Source organism: Equus przewalskii, chromosome 31 (assembly GCF_037783145.1).
Source record: "Equus przewalskii isolate Varuska chromosome 31, EquPr2, whole genome shotgun sequence".
NCBI classification, from domain to species: domain Eukaryota; kingdom Metazoa; phylum Chordata; class Mammalia; order Perissodactyla; family Equidae; genus Equus; species Equus przewalskii.
Window position 1 is genome coordinate 2,817,335 of NC_091861.1, and position 27,330 is coordinate 2,844,664.

The 27,330-nt window shown below is 42.8% G+C and overlaps 1 protein-coding gene across 8 annotated transcripts in view; it reads left to right on the forward strand.

The window, feature by feature from the left end:
• The window catches only part of PLD5 (phospholipase D family member 5), a 352,559-nt gene extending 336,725 nt beyond the window's left edge, over positions 1–15,834 (forward strand). For all 8 annotated transcript variants that reach the window (XM_070602574.1, XM_070602575.1, XM_070602582.1 and 5 more), the window contains 2 exons: positions 3,212–3,326; positions 10,930–15,834. In XM_070602574.1, the coding sequence (XP_070458675.1) occupies positions 3,212–3,326; positions 10,930–11,186 (372 nt within the window). In that variant the 3' untranslated portion in view covers positions 11,187–15,834. The remainder of the gene's footprint in view (positions 1–3,211; positions 3,327–10,929) is intronic.
• The last annotated feature ends 11,496 nt before the right edge of the window (positions 15,835–27,330 follow it).

Sequence of the window (27,330 nt, forward strand, 5' to 3'; positions counted from 1 at the left end):
CAGTGAAAAGGTACTTTGTTACATTCACAGATCTCAAGACAAGGGGGCATGACATGAAGGGCCATATGGGGAAGCACCAGGGTCATCCAGGAGGCAGAGGGAGCGAGAGGAAACCGTGAGCAAGAGCCTTTGTTGTGGTTTCTATGAGAAGGAATAGGCGAGGCAGGGTCAGCCGATTTAGGATTGGCTAGATCGAATAATTTCAGCAGACTCTGGGCATAGGAGCTGTCCCTACTGCCTGGTCCCTGGCCCTGGGTGATTAGACAGGTGGATAGTGGCCCAGAATGTGAGACCTTTAAAGGAGGTGGTTCAGGGTAAGGGCTCAGGACTGGTCAGTTTGCACGTGAGAGGTGCGCTCACAGGCAAATTGTTGCCATCTCCAGGAATTGGCTAAGCCTCAGCAGGGCAGTCCCTCCAGGGTCAGCAAGGCCCCTGGATGTCAAAACATCAGAACACAGAAAGTAAAACGGCATGACTAATAGAAGCAGAAACAAAGAGGAGAGTGTCTGGGGCCTGAGGCACATGGTGCATTTGCCCCATCTCCTCTCTCAACTCCCCCTCAGGCCAACTCAGTGGTCTCCACCCACCCACTGCTTCCTGACCCCACAGTGCACCTGCCACTAAGGCACTGTCAGTTGAAATCTACGTTGTGAAATGTTAAATGCTCTCATTTAAGACTTACAAGAAATTACGAGAAAAGTGGAATCCATCACTTTAGTCTCTACAGTCTTTACTCATCTTCATCTTTCTGAATACTGATGGTCACATTATTTAAATAAACCAAACATTAATAGTTCAATGTTGGACACTTTATAAAACAGAGACTCTGATATTCTCTTAAGTCAGGCCATGCATGTCTAAGCATCAAGATAAGCTTAGGTGGGAAAGAAGCTTATGGCCCCAACATCTAGAACACTGATGGGTGAGGAGCTTTTCTAAGAAAAGTAGGTGATGGAACCTTGCACACAGCCTATCTTCAGGAGCCTCGGGGCACTGATAAAGCAGATGGCCTGGGAATGAGGCAGAGAATCTCTGTCCTTAGAGGAGTGGGCACCCCACCCTTGGCTTTGTGGGTCTGTATCCATGAGGGGGCTCATGGAAAGAGACTGCAACTCAACAAAGTTGTCCCAGTGAGCTGGGCTTTTATTTTTTAATAAATTAACAAATCACTTTTGAAATGCCTTTGCTGTCACTTACAACATATTAAGTGTCTAATATTATGTCACTGAATATGATAAGATTTCTGCTGTCATTGTTTGTTGTTAGTGCCGTTGAGTCAATTCAGACTCTCAGACCCTGCGCACAGCGGAGCGGGACCCTGCCTGGTCTTTTTGCGCCATCCTCTCCCCTTCTGGTGCTGTCTCAGTCAATGCTCTGCTGCTTTTCACAGGGTTTTCATGGCCCATTTTTTTGGAAGTGGGTGGCCAGGTCGTCCTTCCTAGTCTGTCTTAGTCTGGAAGCTCCACTGAAACTGTCCACCACGGGTGACCCTGCTGGTATTTGAAACACCGGTGGCATAGCCCCACAGTATGACAACTGACAGAAGGCTGGTTCCCTGACCCAGAAATGAGCCTGCGCCCTGTTGGTGACAGCACTCGACCTTAACCACTAGGCTACCAGGGCTGGCTGCTGTCATTTCAGTCTCTCAGATAAGACTTTTTCCCCTCTTTTAAAAAGACCATCTTCAACTTTCTAGAGCAAATGGGTTCTCAGTAAAGCCTCAAGCTGTGATGCTCTCCCTGACTTAAATTAGCATGTATAGTCTATTCTTTTTCAGATCTGTCTTGATTCTACAATAATATCTTCCTTAAGAGGAAATAGTCAAGTGTGTGGACATGTTGTGATAGAATATCCAAGCAAGGCGGCTGCCGACTGTTCCTGAGTGGTCGGCAGCCTCAATGCTCATGTGACCTCACAAATATATAACTCTGGCTTAAGAGGATTCACAGGTTATTAAGTCAGTTTGAAGAGTCCACAAGGCTATATGTGAACCCTCTAAACAACACGGCTTTTGCAGAAGACGGGAACTGAGGAATTAAAGTGATGCAGGCAGCACTGCCTGTAACCATGAAGAGTAGGGCCCTGGGGGAATGTTCCCCTGTGATGTGCAATGGACAATTCTAGGTTAGTAGTTTGGGCCTGTGCACCACTGATCTCAAGATTTCTACAAAAAGTCAGGAGAGCGTGTTCAGAGCTGGAAGGGACCTTAGTGAGCACCTGGGCTGTCACTGCCTGGGCGAGGGAAGACCAACTCTCATTATTTCTCCAAAGCAAACGTGAACACTTAGAGTTTCAAAACTGTAAATGACATCTCCATTTCTAGATGTCATCTTATTTTCCTCTTCTTTCCTTCAAACACACACAATGCCACAGCTGTAAGACATTCCAGAAAGATTCCATGCAGTTCTGAGAATGTTCAGCATTTCCCCAAGTGGAGGAGACTTGAGACCCTCCCCTTTGATGGCGTCTTCCTGTGAGCTTGGTCACAGGACCCTGGAAGCTCGGTGGCAGTGTAGCCTCATCTAAGCTGTCACTAATTTCGGCAGATTCCTGAGGCCCAAACCCGACCACTCCTGCTGGCGACCCCCCCCATGCATCCGGGCCCGACGAGAATGGGAATGCTGCCTTTTGGGTCACATTAAAGTTGAGATTTGTTGTTTGAAGTGATTTTTCAAATTGCCTCTTAAAACGTCTTGTAGACTTAGGTGTCCAGATGGGAAGTGTTTGTTCCTTTGGCAAAATCTCTTTTCACCTTTGCAAATCCCCAGTTTAATCAGCTGGTCATTTGACATGGGCCTACCGCTTCCTATAATGTGTGCGAAGTGTCAGAATGTTCATTCAGCTCATTGGCGTGCTTGTCAGAAAGCACCCTGAGGCAGACTGCAAATGCCAGAGCACACCGATGAATAAGACAACGAGAATTAAACAGGCTTCTGGCCCTCAGCCTGTTGAGAGAATGAATTTTGTGCTCATTTTTCAGCTTAAAAGTGTTAATGATAGACCTAGTTGAGCATGCTAATTTTCTCTCTTGTTGCCTATATAGATTTGAGAACCAAAATAGCTTCATCTATACGAAGTAACAAGATTGTGGTTTTAATAACCCAACATGAGGTCTGTTATTGATATTTGGCTCAGAAACCCTTTTGTGCTCTTGAACGAGACCAAAAACGTTCTCTATTCACCTGCTTTATTTATCTATTTGGTTTTACAGAAGTTTTTCGATCTGGAAAGAGAGAATGCTTGTGCTACAAAAGAACAAAAGAATCACAGCTTCCCTAAGTTAAATCGCAACAAGTACATGGTGACGGATGGCGCAGCTTACATTGGTAGGTGCCAGGGCCGCGAGGCGCCGTGGGGGATCGTGCAGGTTGGTGGTGGTCTGGCTGTGCTCTTCCATGCCCCGTGGGGAAGCAGCACCTCCAGAGCTCCTGCCAGTGAGAGGGCGGCCCTGGAGGTCAGGAAACAGGAGGGGAGGGCAAAGAGCTCTTCACCCGAATTCTGCATGGCTTGCTTCCTCTGCTAGGAGAGCAGACAAGATGTCTTTTCATAAATGCTTTGCAGAAATTGTTGGTCCATTTGCCTCATGTTATAGGTGAGGATGCGAGTGGCTCATCAAAGGTGAGTCCTGGCCTGAGAACAAGCCGAGTGCCCCTTCCCCACCCGCAGTCCCATAGCCAGCCTGTCGGGAGGAACAGGGAGGCAGACGTCATCATAGTTGACTGTCAAAACAACCACTGCCGTGGCACGAATGCCACCCCTGCCATTTTTTAAATGTCTAACTTTGGGCAATTTATTTAAGCTCTCTAAACCTCAGTTTTCCCAACTGTAAAATGGGGCTAATAATAGTTTCTACTTCACTGGGTCAAGTTTAAATGGGAAAATCTATGCAAAGCCCCGTGCACAATGAAAGCCCCCGGCACATTGATGATACCGTTCATGTTAGCTATTATTGTTAAGGTAATGAAGCTCCAGAGGCGGAAATCATATGTACTGGTGGATTTATTTACTAATGCATCAAGTCTGTTCTACTTTCCCATGACAAGTATGAGTCCAGGGTAGCCCCTTAACTGGTACCATCACAGGCAGCATAGGAATTGTTATCTGTGCAACAAAGGTGGGTAACTCCCCAGACAGCAGCATGGTTCCCACGGTGTGCAGAGGGAGTGGCAGTCTCAAGGCAGAAAAGAAAAACGTATGTATAGAATGAAGGAATATGAGATCTATATTTTTTTTTCAAATTCAGTGAGTAAAAAATATGCCCTTTTGACTTTGTAAAGCTCCTTATTCCTCTTATTTATTCTCTTAGCAACGTTGCCCATAGGGAGAGTGGCTTTTCTCACCTGCAGCTTAGAAATGAGAAAGCTAGGGCCATGAGACATGAAATGACTTAGACGTGCACAGGGCACAGGGGAGTGGCCAGGTCTAGAGTCCAGGGCACCCGGACCCCTCACCCCGGCGGCCGTTCAGACGACACTGCCATCGGCTACTGGAGAGTTGCGACCTCCTGGTCCAGTGAGAGGACGTTCTGTCTTTTTCCATTTTGAATGGTTAAGTGTCACATTAGTAGAATAGAGTATTGGGACTTTCACATCATTCCGGTTGTTCTAGAATATGAGAATGTTATTTTATTCATGTTGTCCCTTTCGGTGACCCGAGATGTAATAATCTGGATTTTTTTCATGTTCATCAACTTATGGAGAGGAGAATGAAATCAACTACTTTTTAAGCAAGTGACAAACTCAAAATCGTTTAATCAAAAATGGGAACTTTGGGCCAATTATTGAGAAATACAGGGCCGGGTCAGGGGTCAGGCACAGTGGGCTTTAGGGGCTCCACTCTGGATATCTCACCTGCAGGGTTTGCTTGAAGTCAGGTGGTGTGTGTATATTCAGCAGTGACTTGTGCCTACATCCGATGTCCTTTAAGGAGTTACTAAGTGTTCTGGAGCCAGACAACCTGTATTTGAATTCAAACACTCACACTTAGAAGCTGGAAGATGGTGGAAAGTCACATAATTGCTCTGAGCTTTGTTTCCTTGCCTGTGAAAAGCACCCACCATGGTGGTGATGAGGATTAAATAAGATAATATATGACAAGCTCCTAACACTGTCTCTGATTCTTCTATCTAGATCCTTAGTAACTATTGATTCCTGGCTCTCTCCCTTCTCTTTCCCTTATAATGAATTTTTTTTAAAGACTATTTTTTAGAGCAGTTTTAGTTTCACAGCAAAATTGAGCTGAGGGTATGGAGAATTCCCATGTAGCCCCGTCCTCATACCTGCATAGTCTCCCTGATTATCAATGTCCCCCACCAGAGTGGTACATTTGTTACAGTTGATGAACCTATATTGACACACCATTATCACCCAAAGTCCATAGTTTACATTAGGGTTCAATCTTGGAATACATTCTGTGGGTTTGGACAAATGTATAATGACATCCTTATATGATGTATATGACATCATCCATTATTATAGTAGCATACAGAGTATTTTCACTGACCTAAAAATCCCTGTATTCCACCTGTTTATCCATCCCTCCCCCTAACCCCTGGCAACCACTCCTCTTTTCACTGTCTCCATAGTTTTGTCTTTTCCAAAATATCATACAGTTAGAATCATACAGTATCTAGCCTTTTCAGATTGGCTTCTTTCACCTAGTAATATACATTTAATATTCCTCCATGTCTTTTTAGGGCTTGATAGCTAATTTCTTTTTAATGCTGAATAATATGCCATTGTCTGGATGTACCACAGTTTATTTATCCGTTCATATACTGGAGGACATCTTGGTTGCTTCCAAGTTTGGGCAATTATGAATAAAGCTGCCATAAATACTTCTGTACAGGTTTTTTGGTGGACATAAATTTTCAGCTCCTTTGGGTAGATACTAAGGAGCATGATTGCTGGATCCTATGGTAAGAGTATCTTTAGTTTGGTGAGAAACTGCCAAACTGTCTTCCAAAGTGGCTGTACCATTTTGCATTCCCACCAGCAATGAGTGAGAGTTCCTGTCACTCCACATCCTTGTCAGCGTTTGGTGTTGTCAGTGTTCTGGATTTTGGCCATTCTAATAGGTGTAGTGGCATCTCATTTTTATTTTAATTTGTATTTCCCTGATAACATATGATGTGGGGCATCTTTTCATGTGCTTATTTGCCATCTGTGTATCTTCTTTACTGAGGTGTCTGCTAAGGCCTTGGGCCGATTTTTTAATTGAGTTTTTCATTTTCTTATTGTTGAGTTTTAAGAGTTCTTTGTATATTTTGGATAACACTCCATTATCAGATATGTCCTTTGCAAATATTTTCTCCCAGCCTGTGGCTTATCTTATCATTTTCTTGACAGTGTCTTTCACAGAGCAAGACATTTTTAATTTTAATGAAGTCCAGTTTATCAATTATTTCTTTCATGGATCTTGCCTTTGGTGTTTCATCTAAAAGTCATCATTGAACCCAAGGTCATCGAGATTTTTCTCCTATGTTATCTTCTACTTTTATAGTCTTGCATTTTACATTTAGGTCTATGATCCCTTTTGAGTTAATTTTCTGTGGAGGGTGGAAGGTCTGTGTCTAGATTCATTTTCTGCGTGTGGATGCCAAGGTGTTCCAACACCATTTGTTGAAAAGACCATCTTTACTCTATTGTGTGGCCTTTGCTTCTTTGTCAAGATCAGTTGACTATATTTACATGGGTCTATTTCTGGGCTCTCTATTATAATGAAATTTTAAATGAGTTCATTTTACACATAGCATTTTAGCAAAACATTAGTTCCCTAGAGTGAAGCATAATTCTAGTATAAAAATATTTGAAGAGCATCAAGAGGGAAAATTCATTGATAATTTAAATAATTATCAGCAAGTTCCAGAAATCTCTTAAGTCGTCAGTCAGATACTTGCTAAGAATGCTGAATTAAGAAAAACCCACACTAGACCTTGCATGGAATTATAGCTCCATTAAATTTTCACAAGACGTACAGAGGAATCCCCAAACAGTGTCATCTCCCTAATTTTGAATTTACCAGAGTGTGTTTGAGTCACGCACACTTGGCAAACTTGTGGGGACAATGGTGTGAATTATCTGAGGGCCCACGGGGGTGGTGTTGACTGAAGGCTCTCAGAAGGCTGCTTGGGGCCCATACACCTGCCCGGGAGTTCATCTGGGTCCTCACCTCAGGTTATCCTGAGGGTGGCACTGTAATTCTCTTTGGCAACTGGGCCTAAGTACACATTCTGGGAGCTGAAATGACAGTCTCAACAAAAGCTGGGTAAATCTGCATCCCAACTGATAAAATACTGAAGCATCTATGTGCTTTTGAAGGTTAGCCAAAGTGTCAGGAAGTGAAAAATTAGGAAAACCTGATCACTCTGGTGGAGGATGCCTCTGTAGGCCTGGGAGAGTCGCCTAGAGCGTGATTCCTAGAAGAACCTAATTCATGCTTTTGAGATCGATAAAGATGCGGGATCTGGGCTCCATCCATTGTATTGAAAGATAAAACTGAATTTCACAGAATAAGTCTTCAAACTCTCATTCCTTCTCTCTCCTCCTCTTTCCCTCCCTGTGCTGCCCCCAGTACCTTCTATGGATGTTTCCTTCAGAGAGGGTGGTCCACGCATGAATGGAGCAGCAATCTCCATTCATGGAGATTGGCCTGATGCCCCGCCCCAGGGCCGATGTTGAAGTCCAGGTCAAAGGGCACCCTTAGCAGGAAGCTCCCTAGGATCAGAGGGAACATGAAACAGAAGTTCAGCGTGGGCTGTGGAGTCGGACCTGGCTTTGAACCTCAGCTCTGATATTTTTTTCCCTCCTGCCTTGGACAAATTATTCAACCTTCCTATCCCTTAATTTCCTCATCAGTACGATGGAGTTAGTATTATCATCTTGTAGGATTGCAGTGAATATTGAATGAGCTAATGTAATGAGATAACGAATTTACTGCCCTTGGTCCAGTGCCTGGCACTGAGCCAGAGGATGAGATCTTGGCGTGTTGTCCAAAAGTCCTTGAAAGGCGTGCAGGAACACAGGAGCTTTTTGTTTATGGAATGAATAGAAAGTGCCACCTGCCAGCAGGCTCCAGAATAACTCTCAACCTGCAGTAGCTACTGATCTCCAGTTTAGAGGTCCAAGCCTGTGTTCACCTGGCACTGAGCATTTGCACAGAACCGCAGCCTCTGAGCGTGGCCGTGTGTCTGAGAGCACACGGTCAGGCCCCAGCACTCGCAAAGGGGGTCTCTGCACAGAGACCTGGATTCCATATTATGAATCACTTGGCAGACAATTCACTAATTTATAGCAGTAAAATTCGTCCAAAATTATGCCTATCGTGAAGCCACTGACAGCATCATTGCTGTGTTTGTTGGTGGGGACAGGGAGGTGGAGGAGAGAGAGAAAGAGAGAGAAGAGTTCCTTCTCTGTGCGAATATTTGATTTAGGGGCCCAGTGTCAGGCCCTGAGGAACAAATTTAAGGAGTAAAATGAGAGATAAGAAAACCACCTTCCAATATTCCAGAGGGTGCCAGATGGAAAAGGGAGTCTGTGTGCACAGGGGCTCCAGAGAGAGAGCAGGGACCAAAGCAAGAGAGCTATAAAGGAACAGATATTGGTTGTCTCTACCGATGTCCCTTCTCACGGCAGCTTCTCCCATAGATGGCCGCAGGGCCTTGGGGAAAGGATGCCAAGGGATGATGATGATTTTAGCATCTTATCCAGCAAAAATTCCAGCCATGATGCCTGAGGAACTGAGGGAATGGAAAGTCAAGCTCTACACTTAAAAAGGCTTCAGAGGCTGGCCTGGTGGCATAGTGGTTACGTTTGTGCACTCGGCTTTGCTGGCCCAGGGTTCACTGGTTCAGATCCCCCGTGCGGATCCACACACTGCTCATCAAGCTGTGCTGTGGCGGCGGCCAACATACAAAATAGGGGAAGATTCGTACAGATGTTAGCTTAGGGCCAATCTTCCTCACCAAAAAAAAGGGCTTCAGTTCTTTTTAGGGAACCAGCTCTGAACCAAAGAGGAGAGCAAAACTGGGAGCTCAGACCAGATCTGGGCTGGTTATAATTTTTGAAAGAATAGTGTCACTCTTGACATGGCTAAATCTTTATCAGTGAGAATAATTCTTATATGGTATTGTAGGTAGTTTATGGAGTCTGGCAGACCTGGGTCCACCACTGGTTAGCCATGTTATACTAGGCAGATTTATTCGCCTCTTGGAGCCTCACCTTCCTCATCTGCAGAGTGGACATAAATCCTCGCAGCCATCTGACATAATGTATACAAATGGCAAGCACAGTGCTTCACTCATAGTAGCCACTTACCAAGTGACAGCTCCTCTCCCCTGTGAGTCCCTTATGTCCTGACTTCATCCCTAGCTTTTCCCCGTCATGCTCCAAATCATCTTTTGTCCACAAATATGACATCTTCCCTTTGGAATTAATTTCCTAAGTGATAAGTTTCCGTGTCTCTCTCATTACTCAGTGAAGCGCTCCTTTCCTGACAATCTAGCCAGAGTTAGGAGTTCTTCTCCTGCACTACCAAGTATGGCACAGTATACACACAGCTCTTATGCCACCTCACCTGCTTTGTGTTAGACTCTTGCATTTCCCTCCTGGACTCGTTCAGGGCAGGACTGTCCTCCTTGGGGTTGTGTCATGGCCCCTAAGAAAGTACCTGGTAGATGTTAGACACTCAGTGAATATGCATTAAGTGAAGGGCCAAGAGGATCACAGAAATGAGTGGTCCTGTACCTTCCTGAGGAGAAACCTTCATTTTCCTTCTGGAAGACTCTCTCACTGGATACAGACAAGAAATGCGTGTGGGAGTTTGGGCCATCCAGCCCTCTCCTCAGCTCCCACTTTGAAGGTGGGCTCCATGTGAGGGACAGAGACATGATTAGCCCCTTCTGGGGCAGATCCCAGCCTTACTGTCTGTTACGGGCTGAATTCTGTCCCCTCAAAATTCATATACGGAAGTCCTAACCCCAGTACCTCAGAATATGACCTTCCTTGGAGAGAGGGTATGCAGAGATGATCGAGTTGAGGCAAGGTCATTGGGGTAGGCCCTAATCCAATTTGACTGGTGTCCTTATAAAGGGGAAATCTGGACACAGAGATGTGCCCAGAGGGAAGATGTTGTGAAGATACACGGGGAGAAGATAGCCATCTGCCAGCCAAGGCGAGAGGCCTGGAACACAGCCCTCAGATGGAACCAGCCTTCCAACATCTTCATTTTGGGCTTTTAGTCTCCAGAACTGTGAGACAATAAATTTCTGTTGTTTGAGCCACCCGGTCTGTGGTACTTTGTTACAGCAGCTCTAGCAAACTAATATGCTGCCTGACACCAGCCAGTCCTACTGGGGAGCCTGGGTCACAGCAGCGGCTCTGACTCCCGGGCCCCGGAGCCTGCTCCTGGAACGGGAAATGATCACGGCCCGTGCGAGGGGTGATGTGTGTATTCACATAGGAGCTCTCTCTGGCTCCAGCCTTTTCTTTGATATAAAAGCTTCTGAGTGTTATAATTAGACGCCCTCATTTGTACATATGGATTCAATGTTGTCTCTTTGAGAAGGTAGTAATTGTTCACAGGATTTTTAAGTGTATTCCTATATATTTTAAATGTTGCTGTATTTAGTGCGTCTTGTGAATGTCAATAAGAAATAACATTTACAAAAAAGAACAGCAGATTCCTTGTTTTGAGTTTCAAGTTGAGCAAAGCTGAAGAAAATGCCAAAATAATATGCAAATATTAATATGCCATATGGCAAGCTTCTTGGAAATTTTTTTTTTTCTGAGCTGTCAACACAATTCAATCTCCCTGTCATTATTCCCGGGTGTTTATGTAATTTTTTTAAATAGAATCTGCTCTGTATTTCATTAAATGGGGAATATTCCCCAGTGGGTCTTAACTCCTCACCGTTATTTCCTTTGTCGGCAGGAAATTTTGACTGGGTGGGGAACGATTTCACCCAGAATGCTGGCACAGGCCTTGTCATCAACCAAGCAGACGTGAGGAACAACGCCAGCATCATTAAGCAACTGAAAGATGTGTTTGAGAGGGACTGGTACTCACCCTACGCCAGAACCTTCCAGCCCACCAAACAGCCAGACTGCTCAAGCCTGTTCAAACTCAGAGCCCCCTCGAACAAAACTGCCACCTCCAACGCAAGTGGGAAGGACCCCGCGAGTGTATGACACGAGTGAGCAAACTGACAGGACACTTCGTATTTCACATTTGTATCAAAAGGACTTGAGGAGAGAAAAACAATTTAATATGTCTTTTTTAGGGAAAAGCACACTTCTAAAAAATATTCTCTGAATGACATGTGATATCTAACGGTATCTTAGCAGCGTGTACACTAAATTTAAGACTTTGTATTTGTTACTTCTGACGGAGAAGGTCATTCCGGCTTGGAAGTGAGTTTTTACGTTTGCATACAGATTTTAAGACTTTGATGCCTCTTCCTTTCTGGTTTTAGAACTTTTTCTGCTGACGCACCTAGTCAGTTCTTGGAAGCTTAGCATGAGGTGAGCTCTGTGACACCACTCTGAGGACAGCTGAGCCGGAGAGGAGAGTGGGGGTGTGGCCTTGGAGCGGAGACCCGTCACACCAAATGTTTATCCTCGGAAACCGTCTCTAAGACCCAGACAGTCACCTGAGCACCAACAGCTGACAACACTCTTGAAAAATACCCCTCTTTGCCTCCTTGTTCATTTTCCTCTTACTGCCATCACTTTTATTTTGTATCCTTTTCTGTTCTTACAAGACGTTCTGTTACGTCCCTGTTGTCACCTCAGCATTAGTTCCAAGTATGGTAATATGTTTTGAAAATGGATAAATTCCTCAGAATGGATACAAAATGGAAATAGCAGTCTTTAATTTTCACCTTCCAACTGCATTTTCCCTACCAAATTGATACTTTAAACCCACAGCCAGCAATATGTATCCTTTCTCTCAAGCTTAGAAAAATTATGTAGCCACCTGCTAATATCCAGCAAGCTAAGTCTGCATTAGGAGAATAAAGTAGATTTTCACATTTTTGTTTAGTTTATGGTATTATAAAGAAAAGATCTCTATGCATCAGTGGATTTTAATTTCTTTAGACTCATTATGCTGTTAAGAGTATGCCAGCCAACGTTTATAGAGCTATTTAATATACCTTCTGCTATTTACTATACCAAATGCTTTTCAGAGAAATGCAATTTAAATACTGTGCTTAACATATTTTACTAAGAGAGAAAAATATTGGATTATTGTTCTATAATATCACTGTGTGTTGTTGTTTTATATCTATACAATATATAACCCTATATTAATGGAAACTGTTGCTACGCTAGAGAGAGGCCTGGCCTCTTCAGAGCCCAAAGCAGGCGGCCATTAGGGCGCCCGGTCTCCATGTTGCCCCTGGCTCTCTCTGGCCTGGGACAGCCTGCACCTCTTGGCCTTGAGTGTCTGTTGGTAACGTAGGGACAGTAATACTCACCTACCTCGCGAAGATGTTGTCACGGTAGGAAATATTTATAACTTGTTTTGAAATCAAAAGAACCTATATAAATGCTAAGCATTATGATGTATAATCTTTTTCTTGAAATAATCTTTGTGGTATCCTGATATAATCAATACCAGGTTCTCCCAGAGAACCTACGAGGTAAGACAGCTCCACAGCTTCCAGTTGCAAATATGGACAAAGACAGCAATGCAAAAACCCTGCTGGAGATGTGGATTGTCGTCATTTCGGTGGAACATTTTGTCGCATCGTTGTGGCATAAATAACATCAACACAAAACCAGACGTTGTGCTGCTAGGGATCGTTCTTTAGGACCAGCATGTACATGTGTTTTCAGAGCAAGGAAAAGCAATCTCAATTATTATTTTTTATATCTAAAGACTTGATTTCTAATATGCCAGAAAGAATGATGGAGGAACCTCTGAATCTTACCCCTTGGGTTCACTTGCCGTGAAATGGCTATTGTTGGGCACCTAGCAAATACCTAACTTCCTTTCTTGTTGTTTCCAAGTATTGCTTTCTGAATATTTAACCAGGCAGTGAGGAGAGCTAGTCAAGAGCTGTGTTTTGAAGGGTAGCATGTCTTTATGAATGACAGGGGGATTCTTAGTGAAATCCTTCACCAATAATGGCCAATCCATAAGACTCTAAGTGTTGACCATATACCCAATCCTTTTTGACTAGGGGGCTATCCGTCAGTCATCTCAGTAAAGTAAAGGTGGTTTTGGTGATGATTCAAAAAAGAAAACAAGCAAGAAAAGAGTAGGCATGGAGACAGACAAACCGACCAAGTTCACTCGTGTGCAGAGAAGAGCAGCCTATGCTGAGCTTGAAAAGGCCATCCAGGAGAGACAGTTGCTTCCTTGTTAGTTCTCGTGTCTCCTGGAGTATTTGTCACAGCCATGGGACAGGCATAGGCTTGGCATAATGGGACCCTTTCACTGTCACTATCTTTTGCATGTGATAGAAGAGAACTTTGTCCTTTATGAAATGACCATTATTGCCATTTCCCTCTGAGCCCCACCAAAAAGGTAGTGCCAGGACCCATGCCCTGGGGTTCTGCACCATGCGCCAGCAGCAACTGCCTCCTCAGGGTGGTCCAGGCAGCAGCCAGGCCACTGACTGGAGGAGGCAGCACTGGCCTTCTGTGGCAGCCAGAAAATGGCCCCAGAGTGTCCAAATAGGTCCACAGCTCCTAAGAGAACATTTAATTCTGAAGAACTTTCTTTTTCACTTGAATTCATTGTCTACCCTCTGGAAGTGGTCTTCTGCTTTTTTAGACTTTGTGCTAAATAAGACTCCCAACTTCCACTTCCCCACAAACATCCCAGGAATGCTTTCCCAAGAGGAAAAGAAGGCAAAACAAAAACACTTAAACTTAAGACTGTCTGATGGATGTCCATGTCAGAACTTAGGAGAAGGAGGGGACCTCCATTTCTTTGCCCATAAACATTCCAGGAATCATTTCCCAAGGGAGAAAAAGGAAGGAAAACACAATTTGAGACTATACTTTAGATTTCTGTGCCACTAACATTAACCTAGTGCCTTATTTATTCTCAAGCATTGATTTTAAATAGTGATTCACTCTAGGAGAATACTTCTGCTTACTGTGGAGTCCACTAGGACCTTCTGATGGGCCTTCCGGTTGAAAACTTGCACATGAGTGTCCATAGGTTTTATACAGCCCACTCTCCTCCAAAGCCACACAACTTTGATCACCCCCAAATGAAATCATTGGCACACACTGTCAAATCTCAATAATGTCGGCCTCCGCTGCTCTGCCACTGGCCACTAGTGTATCAGATAATTGAATCACAGCTTACCAAAGCGCTGGAGAGGAAGTGGAACATTCTGGATTGTATCCATGCTCTGTAAATGCCACGCTTTGGGTACGTGAAAATGATAGAAACGAGGCACACTGGAAGTGTCCCCACTGTCTCTAAAGGACCTTATAAAGAGAAGCTTCATGGACTTCCAAAGTTTTATGGAACATATAATGAAAATAGTGTCTTAAAACCATTGCAGCAGACTCAGTAAAAGGAATGGCAGGGCTGTGGGAGAACCTTGCTTCTGGGCAGCTCTGGGCACCGCTTTTCCCTTTCAGGCCATCTTTGTGCTGGTGTTTATCTCACTTCTGACTTGGCTCTTAGTGAGACAGGGCTAGCACATTTTGGGTTGGTCTTACCCTGGGAAAAATGTGTTTTGTTACTGCAGTTGCTGGTTTGTTGAAAGTGCCTCTCTGAACCTGGGACTGACAGAAGCTCATTTCCCACCTGCCTGTGGCTATTCTCAAGTGACTTTGATTCATTCAGAGTTTTCTGTTTTTAGAAACTTTTACCGAAGTAAATTCCAGGAGAAAAACATTAAAAGACTATAAGAATTTCTTGATAAGATCAGACCCAGGGTCCATCTGTCTCAGGAATCCTATCCCGGAGTCTGCCTTTTTGTCATGTGTATGACCGCTTGTGTTTCCCTGTCCAAAATTCATCCTATTATTTTTAACATTTAAGGAATGTAAAAAGCTGCCTTCACTCACAATAGAACGATTATCCTCTGTAATCAAAGGTACTTTGCTGTTGGTTATTCAAACTCAGACCCTTATAAACAGCCCCATAGATTGTGGGCAAGTGTTTGATTCTCTGGTTTTCTGTACTTATTCTCAATGAACTGGTGGACTTTATTAGAAGGCTTTTGAAGGAGAAATTAATGCAATGTCCATTTAGCCCAAGGTAGATTGGAGAAATTAATCCATATTCAGCATTTTTCCACCTGCTGTTATTTATTTGGCAGCTTTTCTTTTCCTTTTCTATGTTGGTAACCAAATAGCTGTTTACCATTTTTACCTTATTGATTTAAATTGGTGAAGACTTTTTAATCACCCTGAAGTCAACCCCAGTCGATGCCTACCTTTCCCATTTGAGAGAATTCCCATCTTTGGCTGAATTATGAAGATAGTGCTTTTTATGGTGACCAGATAGGTATTCTTCAGAAGTGTCCTGAAATTATAAAAACCAGATTTTCTTATTTTTGGCCCATTAGCAATCTTGTACTCAGAGAGTTCTAAAAAAGGTCAGTGATCACTTATGCTTCTTTGGCAATTTGATGAAAAGAAATGTGAGATTTAATAGGCTGTTATGCATTTTCTTTTCCTATGTTCAACTACTAAACTTCTAATTCTGTTACAAAAGATATCTTGAATTTTTAATGTTTCTTTATGTAAATAGGGTAAAATTGTATCTGCTATATCTATATTATTAACCTTAAGATCTCTAAAATGGTGTGATAATGGGCTGAATTTGGGGGCATCATTAAAAATTCTCAAACTTTTCATATAACCAAATGCTCCATTTCTTCAGAAGTAAATATTACATGATTTTTGCATTCTGTGAGATGAGGCATTCATTTTTCTCCTCAGCTTACTCTCAGAAACAAACCAGTCTCTCATCAGTGTCCAAGCTGTACTCTAAGTGATGAATAAGGCAGGTAATGCAGCTGGCCCAATGGGCGACAGTCCCACCATTTTGTATATTTGCCCAAGGAGGCATCTTTGTAACACTATTGCTGTCTCTCTCTAAAAAAAAAAAGAAAAAAATGTTTGCTTCCAATGTGTGTTGGTTTTGAGTAAATAAATTATCGTTTTTTAGTGAAGAAACCATTGTAGAGACGAGGCTGTGCACTCTGGCCCAGAGACAGAAAAGGCATTTGTCGATTCAAGTTCAGCTGCCTTCTGTACTTCCCCACCACACTCTCTTCTTTCAGGCTTAAATCCAAAATCAAATACACCTGGTGTCTGCTCAACAAATCCATATTGAATCTCAGGTCTAGAGGGTACCTTGAAAGCCATCCAAACCAGCTCCTCCGAAGGCACACGTTCCCTCTCAGAAGCTGAGGACCTGCTCAAGCCAAATCTATTTGGAGTGCTTAGTACAGAGTCTTCTCCTGACCCACGCAGAGTCCAATTCTGTTGATTCACTAAAGTGATTTGGATTGGAGGCAAAGTCTTATCTCTGAAGGCATGTACCACGTGTGTCCATAAGATGGGTACCCTTTTTATAAAGAGAAGAAATCTGAAGAGGCATACTTTTTTTAAAGCTTTTTTTAAAGTCATTTTAAAACTCATACTTTTTTTTAAAGTCATTTGAGACTTTAGCAAAAGGGTTAATAAAACCAACTTTCTGGATCTACCGTAGTCAATAATTTGATTTGACCAGCAGTTTCTGAATCCTACAATTTCATGGTTTCTTCTTTTATAACTGGGCTAACAGTCTGATGAGAGACAATCGTGTGCAAGGAGTTTAATTAAATCATGGGAAAGGTGAAGATTATTTGTGATTTGCTTTTATTTCATGAGAGAAAATAAGGGGAAAATTTGTTCTTTTATAAAATGGATATCTGGCTCTCAAACCCATTCCTTTTGGCTTCAAACTTGTTGAAAGTTTATCAGTTCCCTTATGGACTCTACTGTCTCCCATGGGTGGGAAATTCTGAGGAATTGTTGAGAAATTCTGAGCTTGTTGTAAGACAGAAACATGGACAAGCCTGGTCTCTAACTTAGAGGATCCTCCATTGGTATACAACAATCTTGGGAGTATGACCTCAATTTCCAGGATGAAAAATATTGAAATAAGATATGACTTTCCAATATAAACAGGGGAAGAAGATCTTTAAAGACAATTCAGAAAATATGATTCAATAACGTTCATATGATTCAGAGCTTAATCATTAATTTCACTTACTTTTTCTTAAAAGTGGAGATTTTCTGCTTCTTTTGAAAGTGCATGCTATTAAAGGCAACATCTCCCAAAAAAATGTAATGAAAGAAAGGCCACACCATAGCTTCAGGGAGGTTATGGTACCAACAGAGCACCTTGGCCACCCTCCATGAGAAAGAGTCATTGAGAAGCAAAAGCTGTTTTGTCCCCAGCAGTGAAGCTGTATCTTATTATCCGTATTTCCTGGATGGATCTATAGTTCCCTAGAGTCCTGGAGAGACCACACCCATAGCTCCTGAATGGGCAGAACCATGTTTCTGTCACGTGAACTCTCCACGCTGGCCACAACTGACTGTACCAAGGTTCATACCTGGCTCAAAGAAACTCAGTTTCAGGCCAGGGAGTGGCCTAGGAAAGGAGATGTCCCCAGCAGCGGTATTCTTCTTGGATGGCACCTGGTCCAAAGAGTCAGAGCCCTCCTTTAGGGAGTCTGAATATGAGACAGAGAGTAAATGAGTAGCACTGAGAGCAGCCAACATAGACACAGAGTGGAGCTAAGTCACTCTAATGGTGCCACCTTAGAGCAGTCATGGCAACTACTTCTGCAGTAAGACAACCGGAGTTCTTGTTGAGTCACCCTTTCTGCTCTAGGTTACTGGAGTAATGACTGAAGCCTGAACAGCGAGGCTGGACTTTGTAGTTATTGGGTTGCTTTCTTATCTTCCTTACTTTCTTATGTATCAACACAAATAAACTCATTAATTGAGATAACCTGACTGCGTGTCTGTTCTTGGTAATCCAGAGGGGCCTAACACACTAAAGTTAAAGCTCTCCTCATTTCTGAGGAGCTTGGAGGTAAGCGCGGAGGTCAAAGAAGCCCTGTAGAACACTAGGCTTTGATTAGACATGGACTCACATTGGATATCTCCACGGCAAATCACCTGGATCCACTCTACAAGTGTTAAATATCAAGTCAACTGCAAGCAAATATCCTGGACTCATCAAAATGAATTAGAAGCGCTGAAAATGTAAGTGAAGAATCCATTTAGGAGATGACTATACGATAGACACAGAGATTGTTAGAGCTGGAAGAAAATTTAGAACTCTTGAAACCCAAACCCATCTTCTTTTATGTGAGGAAAATGAGGCATAGAACACACTGAGTTAAGTAGGGGCAGATGTGTTATAAACTTACATAATGTTTTAAAATACATATTATAATGATTGACTTAATCAATGCAAAAGTTACTAATAATATGCTGAATATTTGGGGCAAGTGGATAGTTTACAGGGATTTGTAGAAGGTGGAAGTAAAACTACTCGTAAGAGGTCTGACGAAGGGAGATGGGTCTCTAAGATGCCATGGGAGGGACTGCAGGAGGTGGGGGGAGTCAAGGCACATTTAGCCTGGCATCTCCCTCTACTCAATTTGGGTAGGGACTGGTAATATCAGAAGGATGTCTACAGTTATGTATTCTGTTTCACATATAAGCCCATTGTGGACACTCATTCAAAAGTGAAACTAATGCCATGAAAACTACCATTTAATTTATAGGTTGAAAACAGAATTCTTTTTTTTTTGGAGTTTGTCACTTAGCTAGTGAGTTTGCAGTTCTTTACACAGAAAGGATGCATGAGATAGGTCAGTTAAGTCTAAGGTCTGCTGACAGTCAAATATTCCTAAATTGTTACAATGTTCATTTAATCAGAGAAGCCTAATTATGCTGTGCCGCAGTGTGATGGTCAGTTGTAGGTGTTGGCATGGCCAGGTGATAGTCCCCAGTTATTCAATAAAACACTAACCTAGGTGTGGTTGGGAAGGTATTTTGTGGATGTGATTAAAATCTACAATCACGTTTTTTTAAGTAAGGAAGATTATCCTGGATAGTCTGGGTGGGCCTGATTCAACTGGTTGGAATGCCTTATGAGCTGAACCGCAGCTTCCCCGAAGAGCGAGAAATGCACCTGTGGACTGCAGGCTCGGCTCCCGCCCAGGGGGTTCAGCCTGCCCTTCCTGATGGCCTGCCCTGTGGATTTCAGACTCGCCCAGCCAGCCCCACGATCACATCAGCCAACCCCTTGCGATAAATCTCTCTCTCTAATTGCGTGTGTGTGTGTTGTGTGTGTATCCTACGTGTTCTATTCCTGTGGTGGAATTCTGACTGATAAACAGAGTACTAAGCAATCCCAAAATCTTAGTGGCTTAAAACCAGAAGATTTATTTTTTGCTCACACTACATATTCACCAGGGGTCAGCAGGAATACTCTGCTCATCTTGGCCACTCAGGGACCTGAGCTGACAAAGGACATACTGCTGGTCGCTGTGCCAGAGGGACAGGGGATCACTGGAGGGTCCTACATCAGCAATTAAGCTCTCTGAGCAGGAAGTAACACACCTCACTTCTGCTCACAATACAGTGACCAGACTAGTCACATGCTCTCTCACCCTAATGCTAAGAAATTCAATCCTAACAGCGCTTCTGGAATGGTGGAGAATCTGCAATATTAAGGCAATAGTATTAATAACTAGCATAGTTAATAGAAAAATACAAACTCATCAATGAGCTCATTTAGAATGAGGACAAATTAATGAGGATAAAAAGTAAGGAATATTTAATATTGATAAAGAATATAAGAATTCTAGGATCAAAATGACTCTCTGAGGAATAAGGATGAATGGAACCAAAACAGGACACACTAGCCTTTTATGTCAGTAACCTTTAAAAAGAAAAAGCCACACTCTTAAAATTTACTCAGAGATGTCAACCAGCTGACAATGCTCAAGCAGGGGCAAAAATAATCATGGATGTAAGAGGTTCAACTAGCTTGCTTTAATGTGGTCCTATCCGAGGTTCCATATATCTCTTTAGGTGAACTTTATTACTTGTCCCCATCTAACATAACAGATACACAAGAACATAACTAAAGAGAAGAGTGTTCTCAACTGAGCTTTGTGAGTGTATCAAAAGTCTTCCAAATGAGAAGCCTCAGTTTGTCTTTGAATTTCATGAACTCATCTCTTAATGTGTGTGTGCTATTTCCCTTTACTGTGTAGGTTGACTGCTCATTAATCTTTGTTTCATTTTCTTCATGAAATAAAACCTTCTATTTCTTTAATAGGTGCTTCCATCCTCCTTTAAACCAATAATGTATTTGTTACTTATATATTACCAATTTCTCATAAATTTATATCCCGGGAAGGATAGAGCATTTTAACTGGATGTTATATATTCCCTAAGAAACTTATATTTCATTCCCATTCATCTTGGTTTTAAGAAATATATACAACAAATATATTGTGTTTTATGTGTGAGCTAACACATAGAGGAGAACTATTCACTGTAACTAATATTGATTGAGCACCAATTCTCTGCAATGCTGGAGTCAGTGCTCTGGAACAGACAATAGCGAATGTCTCTGTCCTCAAGGGAAAGCAAGCCCAAACATGGAAGTCTATCCAATTTGGGCAAATAGTTTTTTAACATTTTCCTGCCACAGTGCCCTGACCAATCTCATCAGTAGAAGTGTCGTTAAAAACAATCCAATCCAGATAAATGTTTCCCCAGAGACCCAGTATACAGTGGGAAAGTCAGAGGAAATGAAGTGTGTCAAAGCCAGCTGGCCCACTCACTACATGGCACAGCCCTCTCCATAAACCCAGCTGGACGCTCTGCACAAGCATCTCACTTGCCTCCGCCGTCATTGGCAGTGGCACGCCAAGGGTTGTGGTTGGGAGCAGTCCACCCTAGGCTGTGGGCAGGAGGGGCATTGACTGCATCCAGGGTGGACATCTCTCACTGCCCTGTCCATGGCATACTACTGCTCATGGGTGACACTCTTCAGTTTCTGGTAAAAGATAAAAAAATATGTATATCATTAATTGCCACCAATCCCCGACAGAAACTGCATTTATTCATTTATTCAACAAATATTTAATAATCATGAATTATATTTCAAGTTCTATGCCAAGTGCTGGGCATACCAAGATGAATAAGATAGCTTCTTCTCTCAGGGACCTTAGGGTTTGGGGAGAAAAGAAAGAGTGAAATGCTATGTTTAAAACATAAAGAATATTTCCCTTTCTACAGTGATAGAATAGGTAGTGCTGATAAATCCTCTTGCAGAAAACAACTAGAAAATCTGGGGAAAAAATTTAACGCTACATTTGTTTGAACACCTCGGAGATCTGCTAAGGCAGGGAAAGAAATTGCCGGGTCAAGAGATGAGAGATAAGGACCTGGTGAGGTGAATCAAGAATTTACAGCTACTTTTCCTCAGAGGCACCTGCTGACTCCAGAAGCACAGATGCTGAGCTGAGCTTTAGACAGGCTCAGGGATTAGAAAGCAGATGCACTAAGGAAGATGGGCCCTTATAAACCCCAGCCTTTGGGTTGGGATTCTGAAGGATGCCATGCAGGGGGTAAGGATGAACCGGACACAGACGAGCCCTCTCAGGGAGCTTCGAATAATCTCTAGCTCTGATTGAACTCAGATGATTCAGGTTGTTATTGCTCCTAACTTGGCCACCTGCATTTTCAAAAACTAGTGAAAGATATGAACCTATAAAGAATTTCTATGAATCCCAAGCAAGATAAATATGAAGAAAACCGCTCCTAAGCATATCATGGTGAAACAGCTAACTATCAAAGACAATGAAATTACCAGATTTAAAAAATATATATATCCTACCTTCAAAGAAGTAACATTTAAAAAGATGGCCGAGTTCTCAACAGACACAACAGAATCTAGAAGACAATGGGAATGAATAGTAACTTCACAGGGCTGAAAGAAACAACTGCCAACCTGGAGTTCTTTACCCAGAAAAAGATATTCTTCAAAGGATGATGATGAAATAGTAATTTTCAGGCAAATAAAATTGAGGTTTTGTCACTCACCAAAGAAATGTGAAAGGGTTTCCTTAATGCAGAAGACAATGAACACAGAGCTCACAGATGCAAGAAAGAATGAAAATTCACAGAAAGTTAATATGTGGACGTGTTCAAATAAATTTGGACTGTATAAATAAATATTAATTTCTTATGTCATAATAAATATATAGATATAAAGAGAAAGAATTGAAACACACACCAACAATGGAATACAAGTTGGTGGGCATGGGAAAGTAAGGAGTAAATGGAGGTCAGTTGTTCTAAGGGCCTCGTATTATCCAGGAAAGAGTGAAGGTATTTATTTATCTTAGATTTTAATTAGTCAAGGACACATATTATAATCTGTAGTGTAATCATTAAATGAGTAATAAAAGGATATATAGCCAATCAGCTAATAAATGAGATGGGGGAAGATTAAAAAATAATTAATTCACTAGGAGGCAAGACTAGAGAGACAAAGGAACAGAGAACAAGGCAGACAAATAGAAAGCAATAGTAAGATGGTGGATTAAACCAAATTTATCCGTAATTATCTTATTTTAGACAATTAATACCTACCTCATTTAAAATATAAAATTTGATTGGATTTTAAAAAAACAAACCCAACTCTATGCTGCTTTAAGATGATTTGCTTTAAATATAAGGACACCAGAGAAGGTGAAAATTAAAAGATGGAAAAATTGTATACATTTTTATAGTGCAAATGCTATATTAATATCAGATAAAAGAGACATTAAACATGATCAGAGATAAAGGGTGATATCTCATAGTTTTAAGAGATTATATTCACAAGAAAGATGTAAATATTCTAATTTTAATGTACCTGCAACATAACCTCAAAATATATAAAGCAAAAATTGACAGAAATAAAAGAACTGTTACAGAAACCGAACCGGGTTCCCTCCTGGCGAGTTAAATCAGACTCTATGCCAGAAGTAGTTGTCTCACAAAGTAAAGTGTATTTGCGGCAAATAGGAGACCATGAGGAACCACTTCCAGAGTCATGGCGTCCCCAAACAAAGGGAAGCAGGGACATTTATTTCAGATGGGGAGTGAATATTCCAAAGGAGAAGTAGGTATCCTCTTGCGCAGACTCAGTTGGAAACATGCTTCCACATACACTGCAGGTTATGGTAATAAGGCCCAAGCTCCTCCTGGAGAGATCTTAGCGTTAAAAATAAGGCAAACGTCATAGGCGTAGCTCTCTGGTGAGGCTGGGTCTGGTTCAGGGTGGTTGGTGATGGCATCTCCCTCACATAAGAAAAGGAAACAGAACTTGGAAAAACAATTAAAATATCCAAAACCATCCTTGAGTTCCTCTGGGTAACTAGTTGGTGACAGAACTAGACAAATTTACAATCATTGAGGGAGACAAAAATACTTGTTAGGAGGCAGTCCAAGATGGTGAGGTAGGAAGATCCTGAACTCACCTGCCCCCACGGGCACACTGAATCTATAGCTACATCTGAAGAATTCCCTCTGAAAAAAGACCTGAAAACCAGCTGAACAGCTCCTTCTCATCAGCGAGTGAGAAAAGGGCCACGTGGAGGCGCAGAGAGGAGGCGAGAAGCAGTCTCACCGTAAACACAGTCTCCCCCTGCACAGCGCGGACAATCAGGAGGAAACCACAAATCTGGAGCTTTTCCCTAAAGAGGGAGGTACCGTACATCAGGCGCCCCAACGTTTAAGACCTGCACTTGAGCGATAAGCCCCCAAAACATCTGGTTGGAAAAGCAACCTGGGTGACAGATCTTACTTTTGCTCCAAGACACTTGAAATCACACTTTACGGAAACATCTGGCCTCTGAAATGTTACGCGACTGGCGTCCATGAGACCCAAAGGGCTGTAGCAAACTGAGAAAACTGCTGCTAATAAAGGGCTCACTCACCGCAGGGCCCAGTGCAAAAGCAGCAGGTTGAAAACTGCCCAGACTATATGTGAAAGAGATCCATTTGCTAATCTCAAAGTGTCTGCTGGAGGGGCGGGAGACTGTTGGGATTCTCTCCAGGGACGGAGGTGCTGGGGGCACTATCCCTCTTCCTTGCTAAACCCAGTGGGCGCCATCGTTTTTTTCCCCTCAGAGGGTGCCATCTTCGGGCTCCCCCTCTACTCCACCCCACAGTGCCAGTATCTCCCAGAGGGGAGCTTTCACACACATCTAGTGCCCCGGTTTTGATGTCTGGTGCCATGGTTTTTGTGGCTGCAGCCCAGTGGTCACCCATTGATCACCTGGCTCTGGAGACCAGGGGGCTTGTGTTTCTGGGTCCCATGGGACCGTCACAATGGGAGAGACATTCTTGGCTGACTCCCACCCCCAGGGCAGGGCATAGACAGCAGACTGGAACTCACCTCCAGTCCTTCCGAGAAACAGGCCTGTTTGTCATTCAGGGGCTGTGACTGAGGGGCAGTGTTCTGGTCTGGCGCACTTCTAGAGACCTACAGAAAGGGCCCCAGAGAATGGAGGCCCGTGGGCACGGTCTTTGTGCTCTCCTCTCCCTCCCCCACAGCTTGCCGGTACCTCTGAGAAAGGAGCTTATACCCTTATCTGGCGCCCCAATTTTTACAGCTGCTGTCCAGCAATACTTCCATGTCACCTGGCTTTTGTGGCCAGTTGGGCTTATGCTCCCAGGTCCCATCGGATTGTAACCAACAGGGAAAGAATTCTTAAACAGCTACTGCCCTCAGGGCATAACCAGAGGCAACAGACCCAGCAGCCCAGTCAAAGAGGCCTGTGAGCTCATCATTTTAGCTACACCTGAGGGGCAGGCTTCTAAGTAAACACACATCTAAGGGCTCAGCTACACCCTTCCAGTGACCTTAGAAGGCGGCCCCTCTCTTCACACTCTCCCTCTACCAATCCAGGGCACCAGTGTCTCTCAGAGGGACGCTCTTACACACGTCTGGTGCCCCAGTTTTTATGTCTGGTGTCTCAGTATTTGCAGCTGCTGCAAAGGAGATGCCCCGTGATTGCCTAGCTCTGGTGGCCAAGGGTCTGTGTTCCTGGGTCCCGTGGGACTGTAACAATTAGAGTGAGAGTGCTTGGCAGGCTACAACCCCCAGAGCACTGCACAGACAGCAGACAAAACACAACCCTGGTATTTCTGTGAAAGAGGCCTATTAACTTGTCTGGAGCTTTGACCACAGGAGGCTTCAGGTTTCCCATGCACCTAGAGGCCTCTGGAGATGCTCTCAGGGAACGTAGGCTGAGGGTCACCATCTTTACACTCTCCCTGTGCCTCACTAGAGCTCACCAGTATCTCCCAGAAAGGAGCTTATATATTTGTCTAGAACCTCAATTTTTGCAAGTGTCACCCAGGGGACACCCCCAGATTGCCTGGTCTCGAGGCCAGCAGGGTTTCAATAGTGGTGCTACAGGACTGTGTGTATTTGCATACTGGAAAAGCTACTGCTCTGGGCCTGGCTTCCAGTCACCCTGAAATTAGTTGCTAACTGAGATCCCCACTTTAGGACACTGACAGGTCTTGGCACATCCTCAACTACTGGGAGCTATTAAAAATAAAACAGGCTGCTTGAGCAACCACTAAGGTTTGTGAGACAACCAAGAGCTGGGGCAGGTTGAACAACAAGGTTCATCTCCTACATGAGGCCACTCCTTCAAGACTGGGAGAGGTGGCTGTTTCATGTAATACAGAGAAACCGACACAGAGAGTCAAGGAAAACGAGGAAACAAATACGTTCCAAACAAAAGCACAAGATAAAATCTCAGGAAAAAAAAACCCTTAATGGAACAGAGATAAGCAACTTTCCTGATAAAGAGTCATAAAGATGCTCAGGGAACTGGGGAGAAGAATAAATGAACACAGTGAGAACTTCAACAAAAAGACAGAAAATATAAGAAGGTACCAAAAGAACTCACAGAGCTGAAGAGTACAATCAGTGAACTGGAAGATACACTAGAGGGGTTCAACAGCAGACTAGACAAGGCAGAAGAAAGGATCCGTGATTTCAAAGACAGGGCAGGGGAACTCACCCAATCAGGGCAGCAAAAAGAAAAACAGAATTTAAAAAAGTAAAGATAGCTTAAGGGACTTATGGGACAATATCAAGCATTCACATTGTATTCACATTCACGTTACTGGGGTCCCAGAAGGAGAAGAAAGAGAGAAAGGGGCAGAAAACTTATTTGAAGAAATAATGGCTGAAAAGTTCCCTAATCTGGGAAAAGAAACAGACATCCAGATCCAGGAGGCTCGGTGAGTTCCAAATAAGATGAACCCAAAGATATTCACACCAAGCCACGTTATAAATAAAATGTCAAAAGATAAAGACAAAGAGAGAGTCTTCAAAAGCAGCAAGAGAAAACAACTTGTGTACAAGGAATCCCCAATGAGACTATCAGCAGATTTTCAGCAGAAACTTTGCAGGCCAGAAGGAAGTGTCACGATATATTCAAAGTGCTGAAAGAAAAAAATTCCCAAAAAGGAATATTCTACCTGGCAAAATCATCATTCAGAATTGAAGCAGAGAGTTTTCCACACAAGCAAAAGCTAAAGCAGTGCATTACCTCTAAACTGGCCTTACAGGAAATGTTAGAGGAACTTCTTTAAGCTGAAAACAAAGGGTGCTAATTAGTAACAAGAAAACATATGAAAGAATAAGTCTCACTGGTAAAGGTAGATATATAATAAAGGCAGTGGCGGCATCACTTAGAAAGCTAGCATGAAGGTTAAACCACACAAGTAACAAAAATAACTAACTACAGGAATTAGTTAAGGGGCACACAAGAAAAAAGTGTAAAATGTGACATCAAAAACATAAAATGTTGGGGGGAGTAAAAATGTAGTTTTAAACTGCATTCAAGAACTGTTATTAACTTAAGATAAACTGTTATAAATATAGGTTGTTATATGTAAGCCTCATGATAACCACAATTCAAAAACTCATGCTGAATACACAAAAGAAATTGAGGAAGGAATCTAAACATAACACTAAAGGAAGCCATCAAGCCACAAGGAAGTAAGAACCAGAATATGAAAGGACAGAGAGGAACTATGAAAACAGCCAGGAAACTATTAACAAAATGGCAATAAGTACATACCTATCAATAATTACTTTAAATGTAAATAGACTAAACTCTCCAATCAAAATACACAGAGTGGCTGAATGGATTAAAAAAACAAGACCCATCTATATGCTGCTTACAAGAGACACGTTTCACATGTAAATACACAACCCTGACTAAAAACAAAGGGATGGAAAGAGATGTTC